Source organism: Anabas testudineus, chromosome 24 (assembly GCF_900324465.2).
Source record: "Anabas testudineus chromosome 24, fAnaTes1.2, whole genome shotgun sequence".
Classification (NCBI taxonomy): domain Eukaryota; kingdom Metazoa; phylum Chordata; class Actinopteri; order Anabantiformes; family Anabantidae; genus Anabas; species Anabas testudineus.
Window position 1 is genome coordinate 18,117,427 of NC_046632.1, and position 19,260 is coordinate 18,136,686.

Below are 19,260 nucleotides of genomic sequence, written 5' to 3' on the forward strand. Positions count from 1 at the left end.
TGTTCATTTAAAAACATTGAAATTATTCATTTGTTTTTGTTTTTATTATTTCAAATCGTAATTTATCTCATGTCCTTTGCAGGAACTGTGTAAAAGGTTTAAAGAAAGACTGTGAAACCCAATGATGTACACTTGGGCTGGCCCACAAATAAAACTTGTTTGTGATTAAGTTTTAATTGAAAAGTTTACTGTATGGCTTTTTACAGGTTGTGAGGGACCGAGCTGGCAGGCAAGAAAAGCCATGGGTAGATTTTCAAATAAGGGTTTTATTGACCCCAAATTAAGCAACGATTACTTTATAACTAAGTTCTGGGTCCATAAGAGTTCAAATAAATAACTTTAGACTAGAACAAACTGCATGAACAAAACAAACTGACCTAATGAGCTAAACACAGATGGAAGCATATACAGGGGAATTTCATGGTTTTCTGCAATAATTTGTCATAAAATGTGATCTGATCTTCATCTAAGTCAGGCTGCATCAGGACCTGGCCAGCTCACAGTGATTGGGGGGAAGACGAATTCCCAAGTGTGTCAACAAATTCTGCAGGATAATGTGAGAATGTCTGTACGTCAGCTGAAACTCTGCAGAAGTTTGTGATGCTACAGGACAATGACCCAAAACACACAACAGAAAAACAAAATCCACCTTTTGGAGTCAAGTCAGAGTCCAGACCTCAACCCAATAGAGATGCTGTGGAACGACTTGAAGAGAGCCACACATGAGACGTCCAAAGAATAGGACAGAGCTAAAGTAGTTCAGCAGGTCTGATCCGTATTCTTCTTCAGGAAGAGAACTCAGTCAAGTAACTCAGACAATGAAATTCATTAATATTAAACAACATGACAGCAGTGTTAACTAAATACGCTGTGTCCAAACTACTACTACTAATAGTTTTATTAAACCTGAACTAAACATGTGCCAATGCTGAGTGGGTGTGTGAAACTTAAAGTTTTCCTTATTGTGACCATCACACAGATTATCTGCTTATGTGCAGTAAGTTACAATCATAACTTTGTCTTTAACCTACCTGGTCGTCCACCATGCTTAATATTCTGAACCAGAGGTGGACTGGTCGTCACATTGACATCCTGTCAGCACACTGGGCTGCAGCTTGTTTGTTTGTGATTGTCCATTAATTTTTAACCTTTAAACTTCAGATGAACGAGAGAATTGCTGCGTGATAATGATCACGGGGGGAGGAGGCGATGACTCAGTTCACTTTAACAAGCTGCTTCTGCAACTCAGCACATTTCACTGTGGACTACCAGGGCAGGGATAGACTGTACATACTGCTAAGTCAAACTATTCCGGGCCAGAGTCTGAGTTTGGAAATGGTTTTATTATTCAGAGTGTTGCACAAAGTGTTAATTATTGTTTGGTTTATTTCCAAGATAAACCGAGCTGGAACTAATTTCTGGTAAATTCATGTATGTGTTAGCATCAGGCTAACATTTGACTCTTATTTGGTATATTTGTTTAATTTACATTGAAATGATTGATTTGTCTTTTTTCTGGTGTTTTTAAAATTTAAAATGTATTTTTTCTAAGTTCCTTAATTTGTTGAGGCCCTGAAAGATGGAGTCCTGAAATCAACTCATCATCATTTAAGCTTCAGTAAAATCTGGAGATGCAGTGATGGGAATGGGGAGCGCTGCTCGCTTACAAGGACTTTTTCTTTTCCTAAGATATAGGAAAGATAACAATAAGAAGATGAATGACGCTGTATTTATACATTTCTGACTTGTCTGACAACCTTCTACTTGGTTTTGATTTGACATTTTAACAACAAAGCCTCATGTTACAATGATTTTTAACACCACATCTTTCAAATCACTGCAGGAGACCAGAGGATTGTGCAGTGACGTCATACTGACATCATTATTTAATTTCAGTGAGAAATATCGCCATCTGCTGTAGCCCTCACCATCATCTCTTCAGAGGGAAGAAAATGATTAATTGTTATTATTATTAGATATTTTTCTTTGTGATAATATTTAAAAAAATAAATTCATGTAGGATAATCACGTGACCTTGATATGTAATAATAATAATAATAATAATAACAACAATATCACAACATATTTATGATGACAACATTTTTAAATGAGCATTTATAGTTGTACTGTACTGTTTACTTTTTAGATTTCTGATTTTACTTGTCATATACTTCAAAATTCAAGATTCAAAAAACTTTATTAATCCCAGAGGGACATTATTCTTACATTTCTTTCAGTATTATTTCATATTTTTCTATTTTTTCTGCAGGTAATAACATGAATGTACAAAAAAATTTCCATTAGAACTGGAATTACCATGGTTCTTTGTTAAAAGTAGAAGTTGACATACAGTACATGTATATATAAAAATTAACTCCAGATATAGGAAAAGAAATTTTACTCTAAATTTAAGTAACATACACTTCTGGAAATACCCTTCAAAATAAAACTGAGAACAATGTTGGGCAATACTTCTTTGTTGTAGACAACCAATTACCTTTACTTGATTTACCTTTACCTTTTTTTAATTAGAATTTTTTATATTTTTGTATTTATAATAATAAAGCAGCTGAACGTGGTTTAGGCAAACACATAAAACTGTTACTGGACATATTTGGTTAACCAGCTCCAAAGTCAGAAGGAGACCCTCTGGTCTCAGAAACAACTCGTGGCTAAAGCCCCAGAATCAAGAACTCCCACAACACCAACACTTTCCCTTCTTTATAACAAGGACAGTGAAAATCTGTAAAGTGCCCAGCTCCACCTCCCTCCTGATCCTTGATTCCACTTTATACTGAGGACTTTATACTGGGGACTTTATACTGGGGACTTTATACTGGGGACTTTATACTGGGGACTTTATACTGGGGTGTGCTGCCAGAAGTCCACATGCAACTTGGGGCGGCAGCAGCCCGGCTGGTAGAGCAGTCATCTATGAAGCCCAGGGTTAGTGGTTCGATTCCCCATGTTCTGTGTGGCACCTGTCCAACCACAGAGGTGGCAGCTTTGAGTAAAACAGGGTTATTCTGCCAAGACTCTGCAAGTTGGATATTTTTCGCTGTTTGTGGAGACAAGTGCATGGAGTAACTGGTGGATAAAAGTAAATAGTAAAATAATTTAGAACTAAGAACCTCGGAGTGTTGTGTTCTGTACAAACATGATGAGAATTTGGTGTTTATATGCTACGGAGAGCTTTTACTCTGAAGTCAGACTTCCGGCAGCGCCGCTGATATGCGCAGCAGCCCCCAGCTCCAAACAGCCGATCCGCTGTCCCGAGGAGCAGCGCTCTCATCTGAGCAGGATCATGGAATAAACATGGCCCACAACAGACGCCTTTTCTTTGAAGGTAAGCCGTGACACTCCGCCGGCTGCTCCGGTAGGCCAGCAGCCATTTTACCCGCACACAGCGCTCCGATCCCCGCCTGCAGAGGCGGATTTCGAGTCTCTCTTAATCGGTCCAAAATGTGTGGATCCAGAGCTAGGTGGCTAACGTTAGCCTCGCAACGCTAGCTGTTATTACCCGCTCATCCTCAGCCAGCCCGGGCTATAACCAGCGCTGCCAGGCCGGTGACAGCGCCACATATTTGGGCCTTGAGTGGCTGACACGAAACCGTGACGGGACCGATCCGTCCCGGTGGGTTTTTAGCAGAATCCTGCTAAGGCTGCAAGCCTGAGCTAGCACCGCTAGCTGGGTCTGCAATGAGGGAGCTGGTGTAGCGACAGCGGAGAGAGGCCTTCCTGTCTCTGCACGGCTCTCGGCCACCACACAACAAGCACACAGCACGGACGGACACACGAACAGCTTCAACAATAAAACTAAAATCATTTAGTGTTTGTTTAAAATCCAGAGCAGCTGCTGTTGTCTCCAAACTAGCATGCTAACCTAGTAGCTCCAGGTATCAGCTAGCTAATATTAGCTAATAGTAAAAACTGTAAACAGTAGTGATTTGATGCAGTTGATGTGTCGTTACTCACGGTGGTCTCCATCTGTTTAGTAGTTCACCTGTTAAATTTGAACTATAGCTTAAAAACATAAATGGACAGAACAGAAACACCTGTCTCCTCACAGGTAGGAGGTCTGTTTGAGCTCAGGTGTCATTAGTGCCTTGCTCAGCGGCTGTGGCACCACTACGAGGAAGCAGGACTGTAAAGACCATCCTGTCTGAAGGGTCTCTAGTAAAAACCAAAACCCACAAATCAGATCTCATGAGATTTAGACAGGGTCAATTAAAAGAGCTAAACTCTCATATGTTCAATTTGTTTCTTATACTGAGGTTTCGAACCTCTTCTGACGCTGTGGTTGGTTTTAGCTTCTCCTCCACCTGTTTCACATGGTTTGACTTTTGCAGGACTGGGTTCACGGCTGGACTCGAACTCGGACTAAGCCTTAGGCCAGGTAACCAGCTTGAATGTTGTGATGTTAGCGTGGCGACATAGATTAACTGGATGTTAATGAAAATTTAGGGCACATCTAAAAATACAGTGCAGTTATGAGTGAGTTGCTGTATCGATTTAAAAAACCTTGTGAGTCGAAGCTCTGCAGCCTCTCTGACTTCAGTCCTTGTATTAATCGCGTTGGTGTAGAAATATCCAATCATGGATTTGTCCTGCAACAAAATCCACTGTCATATTTTCTGCAGACAGAATAAATGAGTTCACTTAAGCTCAGTCCTTCACTAACATCATCACAGTGTTTGCTTTGATTCATGAAGCTGGAAAATAGAAAAATATGAATCCTGCAGACTTGAAGACTGGCTGTGTCTATTAACTGGAGAGTGTAAGAACAGGTTAGAACTAGACGAGTCAACCAACAGAGGCAGAACAACAATTTCTAAAGATGATTTTTCTTGTCATATAAAAAGATCCTAAAAGGGATAATTTACTGAAAACACTCAGCAGTTTGTTCTAAATGTTCTGCTACTAGTCTCTTATCGAGTGTCTAATCCATTAGTGCAGCTGCACAGAGGGAAGCAGAAGCATAATGCATGAGGCTGCGAAGAAGAAGAAGAAATGGTTTTAGGCTTAGAAGCTCCGAATTTGTTTTTTGGCAGAAAGAAAAGAATACAGCTTCTAAGGCTCGTATTTTAGCCACATTATCTATGACGTGATGGCAGCGAGTGAAGATTGAGGTTTAAAATAGAGAACATGCATTAACATGAGGATTAGGTTGGATAGGTGAGATCACTGGGCTCCAGCTAAATCTGAAAACACCACTTTTGTGTAAAACCAACGTGCATCCATGCCAGGTGTTCCAGTCCATTTCTGTAAATTTGCTCCCTTCACATTAAAACTGAAATGGATAATTCAGCTCCTGCTGTGAATGTGTAGAAGACGGATGAGTAAACCAGCCACAGAAAACAACTGAAGAACAGAATGAAGAGAAAGTCTGGAGTTATTCCAGAACAGCACCGTCGTACTGCGATAATTGTGGACCAATATATTGCAAGTGTGATATAATGAACAGATGAGATCATGAGTCTACTTGTTTGGATATTAAGGAAAGTCTACAAGTTAAAGATAATGTTGAAATGTGTATTTCTCAACTCAAACATGGCAACAAAATAGATAAAACAGGGCTGGATAATGGCGAGTTATGATTCAATATATGTTGATTTATATCAGGATATATTGTGGTACTTCAGGCAAAGTGCGAGATTACAGTTTAATTAGAAGAAAACTGTCATAGTGAAGGTAAAAGTAAAACATCACTGTCTTTTCCCTTTTTATGGGATCTGAACAGTTGGATCTGGATTTGTGTAAAATAATTAACTACAAATGTGTGATACTGAAGTTTATCAGTTTTTTCTTTCACCTTAACCTTACTTTTACTTTAAAGCTGCTATCATCACATCAAAAAGCTTCTAAATCTCCTACTTGAAGTGTTTTATCTAAACTGTTCAGACTGAAGAGTGAATTCAAACACTGGAATTAATTCATGTTTCAAACTGAAATTAAAATTAAAGTCAACTTAGTTCAACTCCATGTTTAACAAAAACAAAAGAGACGTAGTTCACAGAGATAAATCATTTTAACTGAGTTTGAGTTTCAGGACTGTTTATGTAATAAATGAACCAGAATACAGCAGTAATTATTAACTACTCAGGTCATGTTTCAATGCAGAGAAACCACATTTGAATCCCGTTTTGTTTTGTTGTCTTGTCAGCGTCAGTTGTTTTTTGGGAGGAAATGAGAAGCCACATTGTTGTGGGGGGAAAAACTGACATCCAGCTGAATATTTGTGCTTCACTAACTTCTGTTGACTTCAGCTTGTGGAGGAGCTGAAATGATCATTTTAACAAATGAGCAAACGCAGATTATTTTCTCTGTATTAATCATTTGCTCAATAAAATGTTAAACGGCAGCAAACATAAAACTGAAATATGAATAGTTTTCAGTTGGAGTTGCTCTGTGTAAAGCTTAACGTGTTGTGCTTTTAGTCGATCTAAAAAAGGTCCTGGTTAGTATTTTTTATACAGTAGTATACTGTTAGTATACAGTTTATACACAGTGTATTTATACACTGTCACTAAAACAACTGGATCTTTTATTTTTTATTTTGAACTTTTCAGTTGCAGAGCTCGGTTTTCTTGTTGTCTTCATGACCCTCACACTCGCACTGTAGTGTGGGTTTGTTGATACGATGAAGGGTTGATTTCCCATCACGTGGAGCTACAGTCAAGGAGGAAGATGATGATTATTCCTTTAGCAAGATGAAGCTTTTGGTTCCACTTGACCATCACTCGCACAGAAGCATTTGAAAAATTGTTGAGTTAATAGAAGTTTTATTGCCAAACTCTGAAGCAGGCTTTAACATGCTTTAGTGCTGCAGAAAGGAAATATTAAAAGTGAAAGAACCAGATGCCAATTCGGCACATTTGCAAATAAGTTAGAAATAACTTAAATCTGTAAGGATGGTAAAATACTTTTAGTGCTGCTGTGAATCCTCATGTTTAAGAAGCTTGAACCAACAAATGTTTTGTTGTTTTTGCTTAAAAAATGATTCAAATATAAAAATAGTTTTCTGCTCGACTGACTAACTGATTAATCGACTAATTGTTCCAGCTCTGTTTTCAGAAGTAGTGCTACAGAGGATTGAAGAGCAGTTTCTCAGTTCCAGTACTGAATTTTACACATGTACCTTGTTTGTTCACTTATTCTCATGTCACAGTCGTATTTTTGATGTTTTTTAAACACTGTACTTTTAAATCCAGTCACCGTGCATCATCACTGAAAGAATCAGTGGAGTTGTGAAGTCTGCATAAAGAAAGATCAGACTTTGCTGCAGTGACATGATTGTATTTGATGTTTACAATGATTGTTTAGATTTTTAAATGATTGACTCCAAGATCCCTGTTGATATCTATATCATTTTTTCAATGCTGCCCTGAAATGTGGCTTTATAGAAAAGGTCATGTCAGCTGATGCCTGTGTCTTGCTCTTGTCTCCCTGCACTGATGTGAGTCTGGTTTATTCTTTAATTTAAGCCCTGGATAGATCAGAGACCAGGCGAGATGGAGGGTACAAGCACAGCTGGAGCTTTTCTCTTTCTGATGACAGTGAAGAGGAAAGGAGACATGAGTAAGCACTTCTCCGGCCCTCGTTCTCAGCACCACCAGCGCTGCACTGCATCACTTTTCCAGCACACATTTCTCCCTCCACATGCAGAAAACCCCCATTGACACCACTGCTGATGAGCAGGCTATTATTCCCTGCTCTGATCATATACTCACCACCCTTTTAGTCCAGCGGGCACATAAAACACTGTCTGCATGTAAATTCTCCTTTCTGTTCTAGACTGGAGGTTACTGGGGTTGGACCGATATACAGGGTTTCTGATAGTGAATCTGAAACTGCACTTGCAGTGAAAAGGTTGGATACTTTCCACATTAAGTCTTAGTACAGCAATTGGTTAAACATCTTGTAAATTGCAATTAAAGTGTTTATTCATGAAAACATTAGAAAATGCCAATGATGCATCACCAGACTGATGTTTAACTGATGACATCATGATGTCTGATGTCTCAGCTTTTCTCCAATTGCTGTTATTTCACTTAATCCTTGTCTGTTCCTGGTCTCTTGGCACCTCACAGGCTCATAATAACGAGGCTGTGATGTTTGTGTATGAAAAACATTTTCACATTTTTATACTAGAGCAGGTTTCGCTGCGTTTCCTTTTGTGATTTTTTTTTTTGTGTTATGTTAACATTTTTTATTATGTTGACATATTTCAGTTGCTCACAGTGATGTGGGCTGTGGACGCACTTTGGTGTCTGCCCGTGACATTAAATATGTACTGATGTTCCCCGTTTAAGGTGAAAAAAGAAAAGAATTACTAAACTACAGTATATCGGTCAGACCCTAGGACTCACGCTGTCCCCATCGTTGTGCAGATGCATCATTTTATATCCAATGATATTCACACAAACATCTCAAACTATTTAAAAATAAAACACTGAGTGAAGATGTCCACATGTAATTTTCATTTTAACCCTTCTCTTGTCAGTGCGAGTGTGGTGAGCGCCGACGAGATGGACGAGCAGCAGCCGACCTCTCCTGAGGAGAAAAAGGTAAACCACTTTTCTCCTCCTGTTGTTCCCTGACTGTCACCCCCACTCCCCCACCCTTAGCAGTGGGGCACTGGGCTCTCCAACAGTGCCTGGAGATGTCAGAGTCTGGCTGGCGCCTGATGCTGCAGAGCAATGGCACCCAGAGGACCCCTAAGTCCGTGAGCTAATACTGCCGGGGCGCTGTGGGAGTCATTTCCAAAGGCTGCTGTTGTTTGTGTTGTTGTTCTGAGGGAGGTGTGAGTGGGTGTGGGGTGTTGGCTTGTGATTATTCTTTACTGAATAACATTCATGCTATATAATGATGGATTTATGTCTGAAAACAACTGCAGCATCCTGAGTGAGTCGAAGCAGTTGGTTCATATGTTTCAGACTTTGCACAATAGAAAACATGACACAGTCGAACACTTGAACAGTGAAATATCAACAAGTACGAGTCTCCTCGTTTCTCCCCGGTGTAGCTGTGTCTGCTGCTCAATCAAAGATCAGGGTTTGAGAACTGATGTGTGTTGTTCTAAGTAAATCTCCAGCTTTAGCTTCAACAAACATTATTATGTAGCTGCACAGCTGACTCACACTGATGGACACTCGCTTCCCTTTAGGCATAAATAAAACATCTCAGGTCAGTAGTACGATTACAGTCCATGAGTTTTGTTTCCTCTAAGCAACAACCCTTTTTATTATTGTGTCATTTTAATAATTGTCTCCAGTCTCCTGCTCTCCGGCACTTCTCCTCCTCTGATCCCTTGAGAACGTATGAAAACAGGTCAAATAATCACATGAGGCATCTGAACAAGCTGGCACCCAAACGGCTCAGGTACAGTACAAACTATTCATATAATCTCTTACTGTTACTCTTATTTTATTGTAGAATAATAACACATCTGCTCGTGATTTGCTTTGCTTGTACTTCTTTTCAACCTGCACTTGGTTGACATTTTATGGAATAAAGTAACTTTATTTCAATGACACTTTCCTAAAACATATTTTGAGGTACTTTACTTTGAGCTCTAGTAAAACCAGCAGTTAACCTACATATTAAATGGATGATGACGTTATGACTTCTCTTTCTCCCCCCCAGCACTGAGCTCCCTCTCACAGTAGCAACGTCCTCCCCCGTGCCCAGCAGAACCAACTTTTTCATCCTTAGTCCCGCACCAACACAAGGAATCGTTTTACAAGGTCGACACTTTCAGCACGCACAAGTCCCGACTGCAATAAGGAAACCAGTCCAAAGGTAAGACGGAGCTGCTCGGTTCTGTTACTGATGATGATCTCACAGGTTTAACTTCCCATGTATGTACAGAGAGCCGTTCTTTACTATCAGAATAGACGAATGGAGACAATGATGCTCTGCACCTTTATAAATCCCAGTGAAACTAAAATGTACCATGTAGGACTGCAGCTATTGATTATTAAGTATTCCACTGATGAATCAGGTATCAGATGAGAAATGGCGTTACTTTATTAAAAACCAGCAGTAAATACATGAGAGAAAATGCTTTTATTATAATATCATCATCATCATCATCATCATCTGTCACAACTAAACTCATTTAGTGAATTTGAGGCCATTTCACATTCTGGTTTTTAGGAAATAGTTTTTTCTAGAATGAAACTAGTCTTAATAGATAAATATTACATTTGAGTTGCAAAACAACAAGTTTAAACCTAACTTCAGCCTTTACTGTCTTCTTAGAGGCTTTGTGGCGTTTGTAGGAAGCAAAAACAAGTAGGCATCAAGTTTGGAGCAGGAGTCGATACAGATCAGAGACTGTACCAGTCCGGTTTGGTGGATCTGCACATTTAAAGCTGGACTGGGGGCAACTTTGAACTGTTCTCTCTTCGACCCTCATTATTTTCTCTGTGTTTGTGTGACAGTAATAGTCACCCGTGAAAAACACAGAGGACTGTACAGAAATATATAGATTAAACAAAGCTATGAAGCAAAGAATCATTAATGAATCCAGTTTTTTGAATTTTTCTTATCTCTGTGTTGAGATGATGCAGTTTGAAAAGTCAAAATGACTTTTACATTACTACAAACGTTTTCTTTAACTTTTCAAACACGATAGGACCAAATTTGAATTTTTATTTGCACAACATATTCCTAAATGTGGTTTCTTACATTCGTCCTCTGTAGCTGTGAGTCTGGGGTTGAGGTTTGGAACTAAAACGATTCCGTTTAGCCGAACTGCAGGCTGTAAAAAATGATTTGGAGCATGAGGTGATTGTGTTACTGAGACACTTTCTCTTTGATTTTTATCTTCAAGCAGCCTCGACTTAAAGGAAAGGTAAGACTTTGATCCGGCTGCTGCAGCTAACAGACTGGATCTTATTTCATGCTCGTTTCATGTCCTCAGAACATTGTGCATTCTCATTTATTTCAGGTTTCGCTCAGTGATGACAGACTGTGCTACTTCAAAACATTAGCATTTGGGCTTTTTCTTCTTCTGTTGTTTTTGTGTCAAATTCAGCTTATGCATGACTCATGGTAAAACCAGGGCTGATACTTTATAACTGAATGCTGCTGTGGTGGTTTCACTTCATTTCATGTGATTTCTCTCTGAGATTTTTTTGCCTCTGCCTAAACCAAAGTCTTCAGGTTCAGCTATGTGGCACAAACCTGGTTCTTCTCCCTGTTAGATGTGTGTACAATACATGTTCTCTCCAGTGACCAAATCATCCATCTCTCCTGCTGCAGGAACGACTTCTCCACCACACAAGCTGTAGAGGTCGACAGCATCGTCCTCACCTGTCCCGAGATCCCAGGTACAGACCACTGCTAAACAAACACACCACACTCTCAGGATGGTGATGACTTGCAGGCAGATATCTGGTGCTGAATTTCGATGAGATGAGCACAACATGTTCCTGTTACAAGAAGGAAAGGACTGAGTCATGTAGTGGATGTGTTTCGTGTTGACTGCGTGGACGAGGTGTGTGTCTGCTGGTGGTTTGATTTGTGTGTTTAGCATCTATGAGAATGGTGTGTGTCTGAACGGTGATGTAAACACACAGGTTCATGTATATTAAAGTCCTCTTCTGACAAAGTGATGAGAAATTAATGTAAAACAATAAAAATTTGAGACATATGCAGTAAACAATAAAAGGTCACGTGCACTCAATGTCAAACAGTAAAAACTTATAGAGACAAGAAAACGCTTGTGTTTGTTCTTTCAGAAGATGGAACCCTTAACATCAAACGCCGTGTCCAGCAGAAGAGGAAAACGCTGGAGGACTGCTGTAGTTTTCCTTCACATGGCAAAGCAGCAGAGGTAAGAGAAACTCTAAAACAGAAAGACTGTCGCACCGGGCCTCAGTGTCGTTCTCTATCTAAACTGGAGGCGGCGTAAAATCCAACTTTCTCCAGAAGGAATTGTTTATCAGTTCAAACCTGCAGCATCTTGAGAGAAATTTAAACAAATCATATCGTTTACAGGACATGATGCAACCTCTTGAGTTGCATCATTTACTCAGAAATCCTAAATTCCTGGCAACAATGTGACTGTGTATGCTCAGAAAAATAAAGACCTTACAGATGCTATACAGAAAATAAGGGTTAGTAGTATGTAGCATTAGATCATTCACATTTTCAGTTACAGCTGTTTATTTTCTAGGACTAAAGATGCACATAAGGGTGAATATTGGGCTCAAACACAGCTTTAAATGAGTTGATAATCTTGTTCTGCTGATGTTTGTGATGCTCCATAAAACCACATTGTTATTCTTCTTCTCTTTCCTCCTCGACCGACCGTCCATCAGTCAGTGTGCATGAAGTGCAACAAACCGAGCAAGGACAGTAATAAGTGTCAGAACTGTGGGAACAGTCAGATGCTGCTGCCCTGTCAGCAGGCCACACTGTCATCCCCGACCCCCCGACCCCCCATCAGAACCCAGCCCTCCCCCGGACCAAACTGCCTGCAGCAGAACTTTTACAAACCAGGCTCGAACATAAGGGAGACTCTGCCAATACGCATCACGAGCACCAGAGGAACCCTGCTGCCCCTGAACAACGGCAGGTCGCCTCTTTTACCTGGGACGTCGAACTGCTGCGGAGTCAGGAACCCCCCCAAAGGAAAGAGGACGACGGCAGCCCAGAAGCAAGAGCTCAACGACCCTAGTAAGTAAACTGGAGTTTGTTCTAACAGCTGTGTAAACTCTTCGTTGTATATTGATGCTGATTGACGGCTTCGTCCTTCAGCAACAACCAAGCTGAAAATGCTGCAGCAAACTGGAGCAGGTTGTGAAAACAGAAAAATAGTTAAAAGTTAATTTACCTTCACAGTCGCATGTGACACACATCGATTTCTGCATGAACACAACAGGGCTGAATGCAGTAATGAGCTTTACAGATTAGACCCTATGCAGTGACTTAAAACTCAGCAGTGTCTGTGCAGATCTGGAGTGGATCCCAGTTTGTCTCCATTGGTTGACAAAACTGGCAGCAGCAACTGGTTTAGGATGTTCTGGTCTGTTTTCAGCTCTCACTCTGACAGCTTCAGTCAGGCATCAAGAGCCAGACTGCAGGGTTTCAGTAAGAGCCTCAAAAGGTAATTTTAATATTTGTTGTCGATCATGATGGAAAATCTGAAATGCAGAATTAAAATTCTCACTCGAGCTTTATTCTTTCTCTGCCATTTACATGTGATTAAATCAGGGATTAATAACGGGAATGAGGTGTAATTATTCCACTAATGTAAGTAAAAGCCCAGGTTCAGTAAAACCTGATATCAGACCAGTGTTCTGTTCCACTTCTCCCACTCCCACATTCCTACACATGTTAACGTACATGATTGGGATTTGTGTGGTGGGGAATGTGAAATGTGAGTTTGTCCCACTTTTCCTTCGTCAACCGACGTCACTGCTGTAGGAAAAGTAAACAAAGCCTGCAGGTAGGACAGATTCCAGCTGTGTCAAATAAACCACACATTCAAAGGTACCTGAAGAACACTTCAGAAATGTGGGCTGTAAAAGCCACTGGTAATAAAAAGAGAAAAATACTAAATAAGATAAACTAGGGCAGAAAGTGTTGGTGCCTCTAACGCTGTGTCTGGGTCGATCATTTTGTTTTTATGGTTCATATTTGTTTAGTGACGCGTTCCCCGCTCTGGTGTGAGTTGTTGTGCCTCTAATGTGAATTGAGGTAAGTGATGACAGGTGCAGTAAGAAGTGAGAAGTGCAAAAGAAATTCCCTAAGTACCCCGAAGTAACAATCCTAGAAAATGCCTCTGGAAACACTGCCTCAGAAACCTCAGGACTGAAATATGAAATGAAGTTTTCTCACATTCCTTTTCCCAGTCGTCCTGTCCAGTGATGACGAGGAGGAGGAGGTCGACAACAGCAGCACAGGAAACGTCAACAGGTTGGACAGCGTTTCCCCGCGACCTGCGGACTCGGCTCACTCCTCTCCGGCGCCCTCTGGAGGCAGAGTGGAGGCGGCGGTGAAGAGTGCCGGAGAGCAGGAGGAGATCAACACGGACTTCTTTGAAGACGTCAACATGAAGATCACAATACCACGGAGAGCACGCATGAAAGATCAGGTGGGATGTGATAGTGAGCTTAGCAGATATAGAAAGGATCGTTTGAGTGGTTTGAAGAAAGAACCACAAAGCAGCTCACACTGTGCCTCAAGTCTCATATTTGTCTTTTTCTTGATTTCTCAGTTTGGAAATCAACCCCCTGCTGAGCAGTTTTCTCCTAAGACAAAAAAGCCCAAAATCACGTCGCCCAGTAAGTGTGACAGCATCATACTGGAGTGTCGGAGTGTAAGAGTAGGAACTCTACGCAGGATGGTGACGAAACCTGTCATTGTGAGTGCTTGATTTCTCTTATTTTAAAATATGCTGTTCCACTAGTGATGACTCAGTCGAAATATAGAAATGGAACCAGGTCATTTTAAAACCAAACAACAACTGAAATGATAATTAGCTTGTTTTGTTCTTTGTCTTTTTCAGTTTTCCATCGACCAAATCCAGCTGGAAACTGAAGGTATGAACCAGCACTGATGAGTTCAGTAAATTCAAAACCGCCAAACATTAAAAAACACTCAATTTATATTGAGTTTAAATAATCTGATAATTAATCAATCAATGTCTTTTTATATCAGGTACTTTGTAAAAAGGTACAAAACAAACCTTAAATTTTGATAATTATCAGTTTGGAGAGTGAAGGAGCCACTAACATCCTTAGTATTATTATTTTGCTGTCAGGCACGGAGCGCGACAGGATAGAGGTTTGTCTACGGGCGTCGGAGCTAATCAGCTGCGAGTGGTGCAGCGTGCGAAAGCTTCCCGTTTTGTTCTTCCAAACGACACCTGAGGAGTGCAGCCGCCTGCGCACACAGCTCAACATGTCCAAGGAGAAGGGAGGCCAGTGGTACGACTGCACCGGGGATCGTAAGTACGGATATCTACATTTAAAATGTCCTCTGTTTGTTAACCTGACTTCACTGGAGTTTCCTTTTCTCCGCTCTGTCAGAGTCAGACGAGAAATACATTGTTTTGATCTTCGAGAACGGCCTAGCGATGAAGGAGCAGATGATCCTGGAGGACATCCTGGGCGAGATCGGCAAGACCAACAATCTCATCAACTTCCCCACCAAGCTGTCCTTCGAAGAGGCCAACATCCGACTGGTCAACTACAACAAGGCGTCGAAGCAGAAGGAGGAGAAGGTGAGAGGACCTCGCTCAGTGCTGTGATAAGACGGCCTGCAGTTAATTATAATTTACGTTACATCATGATTTCTTCTTCTTTAAGATTCTACATAGTGAAAAAAGTTTAGAAGAATCCCAAATTACATCTTTAAATATGTTTATGTGAAACCAACTCTACAAAACCTGTTTGAACTACAGACACTGGCTCATTCCGACCTAATTATTTAATTATCACACTTAATGTTGACAAAGATTTGGTTAATGTAACTAAGTACATTACCTCTGTTACTTTTACTTTACTTTAGGGGAGATATTGTAATTTTTACTCATCAAAGGGTCAAATAAATGCTGATGTATTAATAAGAATGAAGACCTGATTTAAACCTGGAAGCTAACTCGACTCACTTCATGCTCTGCCACAGTCTTTATCAGACCAAGACATTTTCAGATATTACAATTACTCCATATTATGACTTCTTGTAACTTTCAGATGATCAGTTTGATCCTTTAGGTTGGAGTAGTAACTGAAACCTGAGAAGTTGTAGGGTAACAGACGTGGTGATTCAGCCTCGTTGTTATTTACCTTTTACTCTTAAACAACAAACATTAGTTGTTTTCTTCTGTTTATTTTTAAAACCATAATCTCGTTATTTTACGTTTTTTAACTCGCGTTCTCCAGGTGAAGCCAATGACTCCTCCCAAAATGACCCAGGCCTCCCCAGTTACCAAGGTTACTCAGGTCATGCAGGCCTCGCCGGTGACACCCGTCACGATGCCCGTACGTACACGGATGGCCACCCGCCAGCAGACCGGCACCTGCTATCAAGAGGAAGACGAGGACATGACCGACCTCCAGCCGACCTTCTCTGGACCAATTGTCAAGTGAGTGACTGTCGTCGACCTGTCATCATGTACAGTAGAGACTGTGTCTATTTTTACTCTGGGCGTCACTGCAGCTTTGCACCTTCCACCTCCTCAGCAACAGCTAAAAACCCAGAGTCACCAAGTGGAAATGCTGCTGACGTCCCAGTGTCCCATGTGCTTTTGTTTGTCTTTCAGATTAATGGTGTATCCTCCTCCTCCAGCCAAAGGTGGCATATCAGTCACTAACGAAGACCTGCACTGCCTTAATGACGGAGAATTCCTGAACGACGTTATCATAGATTTTTATTTAAAGTACGTTCCTCACACGTCACGACCAACCTTCCACACAATAAATAAAAAATCTGTGTTCAATGAAACTGAAAATGAGGCGTTCTGTTTCCATGACAGATATTTAGTTTTAGAGAAATTGAGAAAAGACGATGCGCAAAGAATCCACGTGTTCAGCTCCTTTTTCTACAAGAGACTCAACCAGAGAGAACGGAGGAACGTTCCAGACGCAACAAACCTGCCGTGAGTTACCAAAAGAACCAACAGGATATCTGTGGATTTCTTTCTATCAAATTGTGTTCAGAGGTTTTCACTTTGTGGTTTCTCCAGAATCCAGAAACGGAAGCACAACAGGGTTAAGACGTGGACTCGGCATGTGGATCTGTTCCAGAAGGACTTCATTTTTGTTCCCATCAACGAGTCGTGAGTCTTCAGTTTAACAAATCGCACGACTTTTGGATTTTAAATGTGTTTCATAACTTTTTTAACTCCTGCTTTGTTTCAGAGCTCACTGGTACCTGGCAGTCATCTGCTTCCCGGGCCTCGAGGGTCCTGTGTTTGAGCAGAACCCGCTGTGCCATGCCCAGTTTCCAGCCTCCACCTCAGCTTCAGATGCTCAGCCGGAGGAGAACATCCCGGACCACTGCCGGCCTCTGTCCCCAGACAGAGACGGGCTGGACAGCTCATCGGAGCAGCTGTCCCCTGGTGTCCCCGAGGCATCTGAGCCCGATGGCGACTTCGCCAAGGAGAACTCTGCCTTCCCAGACAGGGGGCAGGAGTCCTCCAACACGGTGTCCAGCAACGGGCAGACTGACACCGAGCAACAGTATACGAGTGAGACTGACGTTTGGTTTTGAGCAGCATCAAGTGAAACGATTTGTTTCTGTGCTTAATGGTGTTTTTTGTTTGTGTGTGTGTTTCTCCTCTCAGGTGAGTTGCACAGAATCAGTGTTTGTTACAGTTCAGGTAAAGGAGATGATGACACCTACACCTTCTCTGACGACCAAAGCTCCTGTCAGGTACTTTGTTCAGCCTCCCTCGTCCCTCTGCTTGTGAGCACAAGTGTTAACGTTTCACTTTTAAAAGGAAACGATGAAATAGAGTTGGTGACTGTTTCCTCGTCTATGTTCAGGACGAGTGCAGTGAGGACGGGACTCTGGGTGAAGACACGCTCAGCTCGGACGCCTCCTGTTTGGCCTCCAAACATAACCTCTGCAAACAGTGAGTGGCGATGCACTTGTGTCCCTTCGCCTGAAGGAGGCGCCGCTGCTCTGCTGATGTTGATTAGTTTTGGTTCGCTCACCTCACCATGGAAAAGCCATGATGACTTTTCTTTGTTTCTCCAGGCCTTGTATTCTCATCATGGACTCGCTGCGCGGTCCGGCCAGGTCGACTGTAGTGAAAACTCTCAGAGAGTGAGTTCCTGCACAGACGAGCAGACACACAACTGCAAATATGGAGAAATATTGGAGACGAGTCTGAGAGTTTATTTTTATCGCTTGGTGTACTATTGTGACTGGAAGAAATTTGCTTTGTCATGTTCATGTAAAAAAAAATGTTATGGAATAGACAGTAAATAGTGAGCTGATCTGTTTTGGTGCTGTTGACTGAGACTGTGGGTGTGTTTGTTTTAGGTACCTGGAGGTGGAGTGGGAGGTGCGGAAGGGGACTCAGAGGAGTTTCGGGAAGGACGTGATGAAGGGCTCCAGCCCACGTGTGCCTCAGCAGGATAACTTCAGTGACTGTGGAGTTTACATCCTGCAGTATGTGGAGAGCTTCTTCGAGGTGAATTTCCTGTTTTCATCCTGTGCTTCAGTAACCAAGCACCATCTGCTTATATGAAACCAAGAACATTGTGAGGATCTCCTGGATTTAAACTGGAGTTTCAGTTTTACACCGAGGTTTTTAATAGTAATACGGTTCTCAACTGTAAAGAATAAGTTATAGAGTCAGAAAAGTCTGGTCTGACCTCACTGCAAAAAGAGGGGATCATGTACAGGACAGAAAACAAACAGCAACACTTGATGATGGATGGATTGAAGCTAAGTTATCTTAAATAATCTTAAAATATAAATTGACTTCACTAATAGTCATTTCTTTTCCTTCTGTCGTGTCCTACAGAATCCCATTCAGAGTTTTCATCTGCCCGTGAACCTGTCGGACTGGTTTCCTCAGCAGAGGATGAAGACGAAGCGCGAGGAGATCAAAGAGCTGATCCTGAAGATTCAAGCTCAACAAGAACTGGAAAAGAAAGAGTCGGACCAGGCCACTGCTCCCCCCGGCTCTCCTGAGGAACCTGAAATCGAAGAGACTTCTGGGTTAGTGTCGCCAAACCTCGCCATCGGCCCCTGAGACGACCCCCCTCCTCCTCCTCCTCCTCTTCTTACTCGTGGGGCGAGGAAGGCACTGATTGTACGCTGCTGGTTTCACTTCAACGTGTCTGAAACGGTCCTCGACTCTCCCTCCATTAACCACAGACATCAAACACACCTTTAAATTTATACTGAATAAACACGAACTGTAAATATGCTGGAGTTTTCCCGCTGCCTTTGTAATTTACTGTTTTGACTCATTCATGAAGTTGCTCGTTAAGTTATGTTTTCATAGATGTTCTTCTCTCCAGGAGGATCTGTGCAGCAGATTCTCTCACGCTCTTGCGTCGTTATTTTTTATGCTTTTGAGTTGTGTAGAAGAAGAAGAAGATAATATTGATAATAATAAAATGTAGAGAAAGTTGCTGTAATTTGTAAGTTAACAATCCACCTGCCTGGACGAGCTGACCTCCAGCTTGTGAGTCACATACGTAGTTCGGTGCCTGTTGTGTCTCTTCGATGTGGAGTGGATGAAAGTTTTCAGCATTAAAAGCAAACCTAGATGCAAGAGCACCT

At 41.5% G+C, this 19,260-nt stretch overlaps 1 protein-coding gene across 4 annotated transcripts; it reads left to right on the forward strand.

The window, feature by feature from the left end:
• The first annotated feature begins 3,226 nt into the window (after positions 1-3,226).
• senp6a (SUMO specific peptidase 6a) lies at positions 3,227-18,901 on the forward strand. 4 transcript variants are annotated; one of them, XM_026341307.1, is made up of 24 exons: positions 3,245-3,346; positions 7,485-7,578; positions 8,504-8,567; positions 9,275-9,381; positions 9,646-9,801; positions 10,838-10,858; positions 11,269-11,336; positions 11,748-11,842; positions 12,330-12,687; positions 13,866-14,107; positions 14,231-14,377; positions 14,522-14,555; positions 14,777-14,962; positions 15,045-15,238; positions 15,900-16,102; positions 16,280-16,396; positions 16,493-16,615; positions 16,703-16,795; positions 16,878-17,206; positions 17,303-17,391; positions 17,505-17,593; positions 17,719-17,787; positions 18,007-18,157; positions 18,494-18,901. In XM_026341307.1, the coding sequence occupies exons 1-24, from the start codon at positions 3,316-3,318 to the stop codon at positions 18,722-18,724; spliced, it is 3,291 nt and encodes a 1,096-aa protein (XP_026197092.1). In that variant the 5' UTR covers positions 3,245-3,315; the 3' UTR covers positions 18,725-18,901. The 4 variants fall into 4 exon arrangements, with proteins under 4 accessions (XP_026197096.1, XP_026197092.1, XP_026197093.1 ...); XM_026341308.1 differs by having other exon boundaries at positions 10,841-10,858; XM_026341311.1 differs by lacking the exon at positions 7,485-7,578 and having other exon boundaries at positions 3,227-3,346.
• Positions 18,902-19,260: the final 359 nt, after the last annotated feature.